This window comes from Bos javanicus, chromosome 7, assembly GCF_032452875.1.
Source record: "Bos javanicus breed banteng chromosome 7, ARS-OSU_banteng_1.0, whole genome shotgun sequence".
NCBI classification, from domain to species: Eukaryota; Metazoa; Chordata; class Mammalia; order Artiodactyla; family Bovidae; genus Bos; species Bos javanicus.
This window is the reverse complement of record NC_083874.1, coordinates 10,289,049-10,302,740: the sequence shown is the minus strand read 5'-3', so window position 1 is coordinate 10,302,740 and position 13,692 is coordinate 10,289,049. Positions and strand designations below refer to the sequence as shown.

Genomic DNA, 13,692 nt, shown 5'->3' with positions numbered 1-13,692 from the left:
AGATAAAAAACCTGGAGACAAGGACTGAGAAGATGTAAGAGGTTAAACAAGGACCTAGAAGAAATAAAAAAAGAGTCAATATATAATGAATAATGCAATAAATGAGATAAAAAACATTCTAGAGGGAACAAATAGTAGAATAACAGAAGCGGAAGATAAGATTAGTGAAGTAGAAGATAGAATGGTAGAAATAAATGAATCAGAGAGGGAAAAAGAAAAAAAGAATTAAAGGAAATGAGGACAATCACAGAGACCTCCAAGACAATGTTAAATGCCCCAACACTTGAATCATAGGAGTCCCAGAAGAAGAAGACAAAAAGAAAGACCATGAGAAAATACTTGAAGAGATAATAATTGAAAACTTCCCTAAAATGGGAAGGAAATAATCACCCAAGTCGAAGAAACCCAGAGTCCCAAACAGCATAAACCCAAGGCAAAACACCCCAAGACACATTTTCATCAAATTAACAAAGATCAAACACAAAGAACAAATATTAAAAGCAGCAAGGGAAAAACAACAAATAGCACACAAGGGGATTCCCATAAGGAAAACAGCTGATCTTTCTAATAGAAACTCTTCAGGCCAGGAGGGAATGGCAAGACATACTTAAAGTGATGAAAGAAAATAACCTACAGCCCAGATGATTGTACCCAGCAAGGATCTCATTCAAATATGAAGGAGAAATCAAAAGCTTTACAGACAAGCAAAAGTTGAGAGAATTCAACACCACCAAACCAGATCCCCAACAAATGCTAAAGGATATTTTTAAGGCTGGAAACACAAAAACGGTGTATAAACTCGAACCCAAAACAATAAAGTAAATGGCAATGGGACCATACTTATCAGTAATTACCTTAAACGTAAATGGGTTGAATGCCCCAACCAAAAGACAAAGACTGGCTGAATGGATACAAAAACAAGACCCCTATATATGTTGTCTACGAGAGATACACCTCAAAACAGGGGACACATACAGACTGAAAGTGAAGGGCTGGAAAAAGTTATTCAATGCAAATAGAGATCAAAAGAAAGCAGGAGTAGCAGTACTCATATCAGATAAAATAGACTTTAAAACAAAGGCTGTGAAAAGAGACAAAGAAGGACACTACATAATGATCAAAGGATCAATCCATGAAGATTATAAATATATATGCACCCAACATAGAAGCACCACAATATGTAAGACAAATGTTAACAAGTATGAAAGTTGTTATGTGACTGAACTCAGTTAAGGTTTCTATGTAATCTTAGAATATTCTTGAGGGTCTTCCCTGGTGGCTCAGTGGTAAAGAATCTCCTGCCAATGCAGGAGACAGGTTTGATCCCTGATCCAGGAAGATCCCACATGTCATGGAACAATTAAGCCCATGCGTCACGACTACTGAGCCTGTGCTCTAGAGCTTGAGAACTGCAACTAATGAGCCCACGAGCCACAACTACTGAAGTCGGTGTGCTCTAAAGCCTGTGCTCTGCAACAAGAGAAGCCACCGCTACAAGAAGCCCACGCACCACAGCTAGTGAATAGCCCCTGCTCATTGCCACTAGAGAAAAGCCTGCACAAGCAACAAAGACCCAGCACAATCCAAAGAAAAAAAGGTTCTGGTGGACTGGAGTGAAGATCTGCTCATCATGCAGCTGCCCAAGACAAGCCTCAAAAGTAAGTTCCTTTGATTATTAAGTGAAGTGAAAGTGAAGTCGCTCATCGTGTCCGACTCTTTGTGACCCCATGGATTGTAGCCCACCAGGCTCCCCAAATCCATGGGATTTTCCAGGCATGAATACTGCAGTTGGTTGCTGTTTCCTTCTCAAAGGAATCTTACTGACCCAGGGATGGAACCAGGGTCTCCTGCATTGTAGGCAGATGCTTTACCATCTGAGCTACCAGGGAAAGACTTGCTTATTAAACCTGTTACCTATTAAAAAAAAAAAAGAAGAAGAAGAAGAAGAAAAGAAAAGAAAGGGGAAATTAACAATAACACAATAATAGTAGGAGACATTAATATCCCACTCACACCTATGGATAGATCAACTAAACAGAAAATTAACAGGGAAACACAAACTTTAAATGATACAATAAACGTTAGACCTATTTGATATCTATTGGACATTTCAGCACCAAACAATGAATTTCACCTTTTTCTCAAGCGCACACAGAACCTTCTCCAATATAGACAACATCCTGGGCCATAAATCTAGCCTTGGTAAATTAAAAAAAAAATCTTGAAATCATTCCAAGCATCTTTTCTGACCACAATGCTGTAAGATTAGATCTCAATTACAGGAGAAAAACTATTAAAAATTCCCACATATGGAGGCTGAACAACACGCTGCTGAATAACCAACAAATCACAGAAGAAATAAAAAAGAAATCAAAATATGCATAGAAACAAATGAAAATGAAAACACAACAACCCAAAACTTATGGGACACTGTAAAAGCAGTGCTAAGGGGAAAGTTCATAGCAATACAGGCATGCCACAAGAAACAAGAAAAAAGTCAAATAAATAACCTAACTCTACACTTAAAGCAACTAGAAAAGGAAGAAATGAAGAACCCCAGGGTTAGTAGATGGAAAGAAATCTTAAAAAATAGGGCAGAAATAAATGTAAAAGAAACAAAAGAGACCATAGCAAAAATCCACAAAGCCAAAAGCCGGTTCTTTGAAAGGATAAATAAAATTGACAAACCATTAGCCAGACTCATCAAGAAACAAAGGGAGAAAAATCAAATCAATAAAATTAGGAATGAAAATGGAGAGATCACAACAGACAACACAGAAATACAAGGATCATAAGAGACAACTATCAACAATTATATGCCAATAAAATGGACAACGTGGAAGAAATGGACACATTCTTAGAAAAGTGCAACTTTCCAAAACTGAACCAGGAAGAAATAGAAAATCTTAACAGAGCCATCACAAGCACGGAAATTGAGACTGTAATCAAAAATCTTTCAGCAAACAAAAGCCCAGGTCCAGATAGCTTCACAGCTGAATTCTACCAAAAATTTAGAGAAAAGCTAACACCTATCCTACTCAAACTCTTCCAGAAAATTGCACAGGAAGGTAAACTTCCAAACTCATTCTATGAGGCTACCATCACACTAATACCAAAACCTGACAAAGATGCCACAAAAAAAGAAAACTACAGGCCAATATCACTGATGAACATAGATGCAAAAATCCTTAACAAAATTCTAGCAATCATAATCCAACAACATATTAAAAAGATCATACACCATGACAAAGTGGACTTTACTCGAGGGATGCAAGGATTCTTCAATATTCACAAATCAATCAATGTAATACACCACATCAACAAATTGAAAAATAAAAGCCATATGATTATCTCAATAGATGCAGAGTCAACCCTGTATGAGAGATAGCAAAAGAGACACAGATGTATATAACAGTCTTTTGGACTCTGTGGGAGATGGAGTAGGGGGATGATTTGGGAGAATGGCATTAAAACGTGTATAATATCAATTAAGAAACGAATCGCAAGTCCAGGTTTGATGCAAGACACAGGAAGCTTGGGGCTGGTGCACTGGGATGACCCAGAGGGATGGTATGGGGAGGGAGGTGGGCGGGGGGTTAAGGATGGGGAACACGTGTACACACGTGCTGGATGCATGTTGATGTATGGCAAAACCAATACAATATTGTAAAAAAAAATAATAATAATAATTTAAAAATTAAAAAAAATACATGCAGTGAAAGCCTTTGACAAAATTCAACATCCATTTATGATACAAACTCTCCAGAAAGCAGGAATAGAAAGAATATACCTCAACATAATAAAAGCTATATATGACAAACCCACAGCAAACATTATCCTCAATGGTGAAAAATTGACAGCATTTCCCCTAAAGTCAGGAACAAGACAAGGGTGCCCACTCTCACCACTACTATTCAACATAGTTTTGGAAGTTTTGGCCACAGCAATCAGAGCAGAAAAAGAAATAAAAGAATCCAAATTGGAAAAGAAGAAGTAAAACTCTCACTGTTTGCAGATGACACTATCCTCTACATAGAAAACCCTAAAGACTCCACCAGAAAATTACTAGAGCTAATCAATGGATACATTAAAGTTGCAGGATATAAAATCAACACACAGAAATCCCTTGCATTCCTATATACTAGTAATGAGAAAATAGAAAGAGAAATTAAGGAAAAAATTCCATCCACCATTGCAATGAAAAGAATAAAATACTTAGGAAAATATCTACCTAAAGAAACTAAAGACCTATATATATAGAAAATTATAAAACACTGGTGAAAGAAATCAAAGAGGACACTAATAGACGGAGAAATATACCATGTTCATGGATTGGGAGAATCAATATAGTGAAATTGAGCATACTACCCAAAGCAATCTATAAATTCAATGCAATCCTTATCAAGCTATCAATGGTATTTCTCAGAGCTAGAACAAATAATTTCACAATTTGTATGGAAATACAAAAAAAAACCTCGAATAGCCAAAGCAATCTTGACAAAGAAGAATGGAACTGGAGGAATCAACCTGCCTGACTTCAGGCTCTACTACAAAGCCACTGTCATCAAGACAGTATGGTACTGGCACAAAGACAGAAATATAGATCAATGGAACAAAATAGAAAGCCCAGAGATAAGTCCACACACCTATGGACACCTTATCTTGAACAAAGGAGGCAAGAATATACAATGGATTAAAGACAATCTCTTTAACAATTGGTGCTGGGAAAACTGAACCACTTGTAAAAGAATGAACCTAGAACACTTTCTAACACCACACACAAAAATAAACTCAAAATGGATTAAAGATCTCAACGTGAGGCCAGAAACTATAAAACTCATAGAAGAGACCATAGGAAAAATACTCTCTGACGTAAATCACAGCAGAATTCTCTATGACGCACCTCCCAGAATATTGGAAATAAAGGCAAAAATAAACAAATGGGACCTAATTAACCTTAAAAGCTTCTGCACATCAAAGGAAACTATTAGCAAGGTGAAAAGACAGCCTTCAGAATGGGAGAAAATAATAGCAAATGAAGCAACTGACAAACAACTAATCTCAAAAGTATACAAGCAACTCCTACAGCTCAATTCCAGAAAAAAATGTCCCAATCAAAAAAGTGGTCCAAAGAACTAAATAGACATTTCTCCAAAGAAGATATACAGATGGCTAACAAACACATGAAAAGATGCTCAACACCACTCATTATCAGAGATATGCAAATCAAAACTCCAATGAGGTACCATTTCACGCCAGTCAGAATGGCTGTGATCAAAAAGTCTACAAGCAATAAATGCTGGAGAGGGTGGGGAGAAAAGGGAACCCTCTTACACTGTTGGTGGGAATACAACTAGTACAGCCACTATGGAGAACAGTGTGGAGATTCCTAAAAAACTGGAAATAAAACTGTCTTATGATCCAACAATCCCACTTCTGGGCATACACACTGAGGAAACCAGAACTGAAAGATACACGTGTACCCCAGTGTTCATCACAGCACTGTTTATAATAGCCAGGACATGGAATCAACCTAGATGTCCATCAACAGATGAATGCATAAGAAAGCTGTGGTACATATACACAATGAAGTATTACTCAGCCATTAAAAAGAATACATTTGAATCAGTTCTAATAAGGTGGATGAAACTGGAGCCTATTATACAGAGTGAAGTAAACCAGAGAGTAAAACACCAATACAGTATACTAATGCATATATATGGAATTTAGAAAGATGGTAATGATAACCCTGTATGTGAGCCATAAAAAGAGACACAGATGTATACAACAGTCTTTGGGAGTCTGTGGGAGAGCGAGATGGTGGGATGATTTGGGAAAATGGCATTGAAACATGTATAACATCATATATGAAATGAATCGCCAGTCCAGGTTTGATGCATGATACTGGATGCTTGGGGCTGGTGCACTGGGATGACCCAGAGGGATGGTACGGGAGGGAGGTGGGATGGGGAATTAGGATGGGGAACACGTGTATACCTGTGGCGGATTCATGTTGATTTATGGCAAAACCAGTATAATATTCTAAAGTAATTAACCTCCAGTTAAAATAAATAAATTTATATTAAAAAAAAAACCATTTACATAGTTTAAAAAAAGACTGAGAATAAAGCTTAACAAGAGAGTTTCTAATATTGTATAAAGATACTGAATTCAAAGAAAAAAAAATGGAAATACCAAAAAATAAGTGGAAGAAGAAAATTTTATTTCACAATGATCAAAGAAAAAGTTCTGGTTTGATACTTTGAGTTATGCAATCCAGAGCACTAGTATAATTTGTCTTTTATACAAGGCATGAAATACAATCTCTTTAGACTCTCTTTTATATCTCGGTTTCTCAGACTGTAAATGAAAGGGTTCAGCATGGGTGTGACCACAGTGTACATCACTGAGGCGACTGTAGTTGAATGTGAGGTGTGGGTACCAGCAGAGCTAAGGAACACTCCTAAGGCTGTAAAATAAAATAGGAAGACAACTGAGAGGTGGGACACACAGGTGGAAAATGCTTTATACTTCCCCTGAGTTGATGTGAGTTTACATATGCAAGAAACTATTTTAGAATATGAGTAAAGGATACCAGCAAAAGGACCACCACCCATCAGGACAGCTGAAAAATACATCACTATGTTATTAAGAAAGTTGTCAGAACTGGCAAGTTGTACCACCTGACTGAGTTCACAGAAAAAGTGGGGGATTTGCACAACTGGACAAAAGGACAATTGCAGCACCATTAAGCTGTGTACCAAGGAATACAAGGCAATCTGCACCCAGGATATCAGAAACAGCAGTCCACAGAGCTGGAGGCTCATGATGACCATGTAGTGCAGGGGGTGGCAGATGGCCACATACCGATCATAGGCCATCACACTTAGGAGAATGTCATCTAATCCTGCAAAGAGTATGTAAAAATACATCTGGGTGATGCAGCCTTCATAGGTGATACCTTTGCTCTTGTTCTGGATATTCCACAGCATCTTTGGGATTGTGGTGGAGATGAAACAGAGGTCTACAAAGGACAGGTTGGAGAGGAAGAAATACATGGGGGTGTGGAGGTGGTAGTCTGAGCTGATGGCCAGGATAATGAGCAGGTTTCCAAACACAGTGATTAGGTACATGAAGAGGAAAAGCCCAAATATGAGAGGCTGCAGTTCTTGTTCTTCTGAAAGTCCCAGAAGAATAAATTCTGAAATTTGTGTACTATTTCCTGGTTCCATGGGGTAGAGGTGATTACCAGGGGAAAAAAAAAAAAAACATGACTAGTTTGCACACAAACTGGCATAATTCACATAGCTGAAATACCGCAATTTCTATTTAGCCCTGAAGCAATTGAACTTATTACCTTATTTATAGAAAAGTTCTCTTCCAAAGTATACTCCATTTCATCTCTGACAAAGATTTTTTGTCCCATTCTCATCACATTGGCAAAGAGCTCATATATTCTAGAGTTCTAATGAGGTATTTCTTCATTTATTTGAGAAATACGTATTTAGTGCTGACCCAGTAGAAAGTGATGAAAAATAAATCTCTCCCAACCAAGGATGGTGAGAGAGGATATTCAAATACAACATGATAGAATATGTCAGAATGTCACAGATGCTAGGAAGAAAACAAAACCAGGTATAAAGGAGAGAGTGGTAGGAGGTGTTATTTTGTCCTGAGTGTTCAGGGAAGAGCTTCAAACTAGGTGATGTTTGAAGATTCCTGAAGAGAGAGAAGAAGCCTTTGTGATGTCAGAAGAAGTGTGTGCCTGGCAAAGGGAGCTGCCACTGCTAATAACCTGACAAAGATGCTTGTTCCACATGTTCAAGTGAACACAAGGAAGCCAGTGGGGTGAAGAAATAAGTAGGAGGGGAAGTAATTAGAGATGTTGTCAAGGATGCTGGGGAAAAATGTGGCCTCCCTGCTACAGCTGAACCTTCAGCACATAGAGAATCCCTCCTTCCATGTGGTTCCTTGCACTTTATGAATTTAGTTTGAAACCATCCTGCGAATTATGTCCGTTTCCCTACTTAGTTCCATCTATTGACCAACTTCTGACCTCTGTATTATAAGTCATTTTAACATATGAGTACAGATGCCTCTGCTTTAAGAACTTGTCTCTCTTCACAAGGCACAGGCAAACACACACACACACACACACACACACACACACACACACGATGTTTCTGGCTTGTGTTACTATCATAAACTGGTCACCCAGATCCACCCTCATTAGGCCATGAATGATTAACACATGGAAAAACCAATACAATACTGTAAAGTTAAAAAATAAAATAAAATTCATAGCTTGTCAGATCAAATTATTATTCTCCAAAAGAATGTATAACTTTTACCCAGAAGTTTCAGGATTTTAAGGAATTTATGTGTTTTTTAATTGAAGCATAATAGCTTTACAGAATTTTGTTGTTTTCTGTCAAACCTCAACTTGAATCAGCCGTAGGCATACATATATCCCCTCCCTTCTGAACCTCCCTCCTATCTCCCTACACATCCCACCCCCAAATTCCAGTTTATAAACTTCCTATAGAACAATAAATTGTTGGTAAGGCCCATTTCTTCTCGATATTTTGAGAAGAATGAAAAGCATGAGAGAGAAAGAAAAAGAAAAATGAAATGGACATAGGCAAATTAAGAGGGAAAATATCCAATAAACTCAAATGACCCCTGAGACGATGCAATAAAGAAAATTTCCTTGCTTCATCAATATTCCAATTCCAGTGGCATCACGTTGATGTCCAAGAAATAATAATAAAGAAGAATATATTTTTTCAAGGGCATAAACAGGGATATATTCATGATGTGATATATCTCAAGAGAATAAGCAAATGGAACATAAACTACCAATTCAAAATAATAAATAAATGAAATACAAGAAAAGTTGGATATATTTTATATGAAGAAGCAGAATATTTATTTTTCCTGAGGAGTTTTCCTATTTGTTTACTTCAGTTCATAAATAAGATTACTAGACTTATTGTCTACTTTTACTGGAAGCCTTTTATGCCTCCAATTCCTTCCCAACCCATGGGGCTGCCTTGGTTGCTCTTAAGTAAAAAAATCCGCCTGCAATCCAGGAGGCCAAGGTTCAGTCCCTTGGTCAGGAAGATCCCTGGAGAAGGATATTGCAACCCATTCCAGTATTTTGGCCTGGGAAATTCCATGGACAGAGGAGCCAGGTGGGCTACAGTCCATGTGGTCACAAAAGGATCAGATACAACTTAGCAAGTAAACCACCACCACCATTCCTTCTAACTGAACTTCCTCTATTACCATTTGTCAACATTGACGAGTGAAGGCTTGACGTTATTTTTTTTTTTTTTAACCTAAATAGATACACTAGTATTAGGAAAGCCGGAAAATAACTGCAGTGACCTCCTGCCTCTGGACTATGCTAGATTGGTCCTCAGTGACCTCAGGTACATGTTCCTGGATTCCGTCCTCTCTGACCTTCTCCTGAAATGTGTGAATTGCGGAGCTGTCACCTGCCTGAAGATTAAGAGAGAAGGCTTTCCCTGTAGAAGTCCAAGTTCCTTTCTGAATTATTGATACAGACCAAATTTTTGTACCTAAACAAGACAACAGAAAGGGTTAAAATCAAACATTGGTTCCCAGAAAGATTCAGGAATCTAAGTTAAGGACTAGGTCCTCAGCAACCAAAGTGGCACAGGCTGAGGGGCTGCAGCAGAAGAGATATTTCCAGCTTCTTGTGTGAGCTCACAGGGCTTCTCCGGTGGTTCAGTGATAAAGAATCCACCTGCAATGCAGGAGTCGCAGGAGATGGGGGCTTGATTCCTGGGTCAGGAAAATCCCCTGGAGCACTGCATGGCAACCCACTCCAGTGTTCTTGCCTAGAGAATCCCATGGACAGAGTTGCCTAGAGGGCTACAGTCCATGAGGTCTCAAAGAGTTGGACAGGACTGAAGGGACTTAGCAAGCATGCACACATGTCAGCTAATTGGGCATATTTTCCTTTTGTTACTGCAGTCTCCAAGTACATGATTCCCCTTGGGGACACTGGGCTGGACATAATGCAATTATTTTTCTCTTGATTCTCTGTTGCTAGGTGATTGCATTATAGGTTGGGTGATTCAGTTTTTATCATTCCTTCCCCCTTAATTCTCCAGATTTCAAAGCACTAAGGCTCCCAGAACCTCATCACATCCCTGAGATCTAATTCTTTTTAAACTATAACACTGAGGATTTGTCTTGACGAGGTCCCTATGGTCTTCAAAGCTTTGATCTGTGGCAGAGAGAGAGAGAGAGAAAAAAAAAAAAAAAACTACTGAAATCTTTAAAACTACTATTTCCCTCTTCAGAACTGGGGATAACTTTGCTCCTTCAATATAAAAATGTGGGTATTATACTCCCTGGATTCATACTAGTTTTTGCAAGCCAATTACAAGTTTCTCAGTTATATCAGAAGTCAACAGCTGCCCTTTAGTTTCTCATTATAAAATGTTTATAACTATAAGAAAAATATTTATATGTTGATATGATAAGTGAAAATCACTCAGTCGTGTCTGAGTCCATGAAATTCTCCAGGCAAGAATCCTGGAGTGGGTAGCCATTCCCTTCTCCAGGGTATCTTCCCAACCCAGGGATCAAACACAGGTCTCCCACATTCCAGGCAGATTATTTACCGGCTGAGCCAGAAGGGAAGCCCAGGAATACTGGAGTGCGTAGCCTATCCCTTATCCAACAGATCTTCCTGACACAGGAATTGAACCAGGGTCTCCTGTGTTGCAGGCAGATTCTTTACTGAGTTATCAGAGAAGCCTGATATGATATTAATATGACCATAAACCAGGCTTCCCAGGTAGCTCAGTGGTAAAGAATATGCCTGCCAATGCAGGAGATGTGAGAGATGCAGGTTTGATCCCTGGGTCGGGAAGATTCCCTGGAGGAGGACATAGCAACCCACTCCAGTATTCTTCCCTTGAGTATCCCATGGACGGAAGAGCCTGGCAGGCTACAGTTCATGGGGTCACAAGCAGTTGGACACAACTGAGTGACTAACACATGACTATTAAACTATCTTAGCATGTTATAGTGATTACCAAATTTAATTTTTTAAATAGTGCATTTTTTGAGGTAGCACTTTTTTGAATTCCATTCTCTGTTGTCAGATTGGAACTCAGAAGGATTTAATGTTCTTCTTAAAAGTACAAACCAAGTAAGGGCAGGAGTCTGGATTGAGGTCTCTTAGTTCTGGAACTCTGTCCCAGTGATTCTCAACCAGACATGATTTTGACACTGGAGATACTTGGAAATATCTGAAGGGATGCTACTAATCTTCTATAAACCACAGAACAGCACCCAATACAAATAATTCTCCTGTCCAAGGCAGCATAAGAATGAGAGAAATCCTATTCCAGACAAGAATATCTATAAATTCACTGTTCATACAATTTGTTCATACAAATCACCAAGGTCTGTGGTTCAAATGTTTATTCAGATTCCTCAGGTCTCTAGTGGCCCAGGGACTGTGTTTCTGATCATTTGAGCTGCAATATCAGATTCCAGTTCAAATTCTTTACACCCTGAAAGAAGGGAACTTCTTTAACACTACCACTGGTGGTACTTTGATACTTGCCACTCCTAATAATCTTTTCAGAGCCCTGTGTATGTCTTCGTACCTTAGACTATAGATGAAGGAGCTCAGGATAGGTGTGATCACAGTGTACATCACTGAGGTGATTGCACTTGACTCTAAGCAGAAGGGCATGAGTAGCCACAGGGCTGAGGTACACTCAAAGCCCATGCAATGAAACAAGGATACAAGTGAGAAGTGAGATGCACAGGTGGAAAGCACTTTGCACTTCCCCCAAGCTGATGGTATTCCAGATAGAGAGGAAACTATCTTAGAGTAAAGAATCCCAGGTAAGAAATTTGTTGTTCAGTCACTCAGTTGTATCTGACTCTTTGTGACAGCATGGATTGCAGCATGCCAGGCTTCCCTGTCCCTCACCATATCCTGGAGCTTGCTCAAACTCATGTCCATCGAGTTGGTTATGCCATCCAGCTGTCTCATCCTCTGTTGTCCCCTTCTCCTCCTGCCTTCAATCTTTCCCAACATCAGGGTCTTTTTTTTTTTTTTTTTTAACAAGTCAGCTCTTCACATCAGGTGGCCAAAATATTGAAGCTTGAGCTTCATCATCAGTACTTCCAGTGAATATTCAGTATTGGTTTCCTTTAGGATTGACTCATTTGATCTCCTTGCAGTCCGAGCAACTCTCAAGAGTCTTCTCCAACACCACAGTTCAGAAGTATCAATTCTTTGATACACAGACTTCTTGGTGTTCCAACTCTCACATCCATACATGACTACTGGAAAAACCATAGCTTTAACTAGATGGACTTTCTTCAGCAAGGTCCCTGCTTTTTAATACACTGTTGAGGTTTGTCAAAGCTTTTCTTCCAAAGAACAAGTGTCTTTTAATTTTGTGACTGCAGTCACCATCTGCAGTGATTTTGGAGCCTAAGAAAATAAAGTCTCTCACTGTTTCCATTGTTTCCCCATCTCTTTCCCTTGAAGTGATGGGACCAGATACCATGATCTTAGTTTTTTGAATGTTGAGTTTTAAGAATGCTTTTTGACTCTCCTCTTTTACTTTCATCAAGAGGCTCTTTAGTTCCTCTTCACTTTCTGCCATAAGGGTGGTGTCATCTGCATATCTGAAGTTATTGCTATTTCTCCTGGAAATCTTGATTCCAGCTTGTGCTTCATCCAACCCAGCATTTCTCTGCATGTAAGTTAAATAAGAAGAGTGACAATATACAGCCTTGACACACTCTTTTCCCAGTTTGGAACTGGGAACCAATTACCAATCTGAAATATAACAGTTTCAAATTACATCATCATGTCATTAAGAAAGGTGTCATAATTGACTATTTGGACCTCTTATTTGCTTTTACAGGAAAAGTACAGAATTCCAAGAAGGTACAGAAGGAAAGTTGCAACACTGTTAATATTTGTAACAAAGAATGTAGGGCATTCATGTACCAAACACCAGAACCAGCAATCCACAAGTGTGTGTGTAGGGAGGGGTGCAGGGGCTGGTGGTGTTCATGGTGACAGGATGGTGAAGAGTTTGAAAGATGGCCATGAAGTGGTCATAGGTCTTTGTGGTCAGTACAATGCAGCCCAAATCGATAAAGAGTAGGTAAATGTATATTCATAGGTTATGGCTTTGCCTTCTTTGGGATGGTGATGAATGTGAAACATATCTTAAAGGAACAGATTGGAAAAGAAGAATTACATGGGTGTGTGAAGCCAGAGATGGTGGCTAGGATAATAAGCAGGTTTCTAAGCACAGTGATCTGGTACATGGGGAGAAAATGTGCAAATATAAAGTGCTGCAGTTCTGGTTTCCCTATTAATTTCAGAAGAAGAAAATTTGAAATTCGTGTATCATTTTCTGGTCTCATGTGGCCCTCATCAACTTGTTGCTTTTTGTTTCTTTGATAATAGCCATTCTCACTGTGTGCAGGTGTACCTCATTGCAATTTTGGTCTCTGTTTCTTTGAAGATTAATGATGTTAAGCCTCTTTTCATGTGTCTGTTGGCCATTTGTATATCTTCCTTGGGGGAAAATGTCTATTGAGGGTCCTCTACCTATTTTTAATATGGTTGTTTATTTATTTATTTAAATTGAGTTGACTTAGCCTGATACA

The 13,692-nt window shown here is 38.8% G+C and overlaps 1 protein-coding gene across 1 annotated transcript; it reads right to left on the bottom strand.

Annotated features, from left to right (window-relative positions):
- Positions 1-6,241: 6,241 nt before the first annotated feature.
- Positions 6,242-7,439, bottom strand: LOC133251956 (olfactory receptor 7A17-like). The gene has a single exon (XM_061424724.1). The coding sequence runs from the start codon at positions 7,230-7,232 to the stop codon at positions 6,285-6,287; it is 948 nt and encodes a 315-aa protein (XP_061280708.1). The 5' UTR covers positions 7,233-7,439; the 3' UTR covers positions 6,242-6,284.
- Between the last annotated feature and the right edge of the window lie 6,253 nt (positions 7,440-13,692).

Bases quoted from the DNA above. Each gene is read 5' to 3' on its own strand.
- LOC133251956 (XM_061424724.1), bottom strand. From the start codon at position 7,232: ATGGAACCAGGAAATAGTACACAAATTTCAGAATTTATTCTTCTGGGA.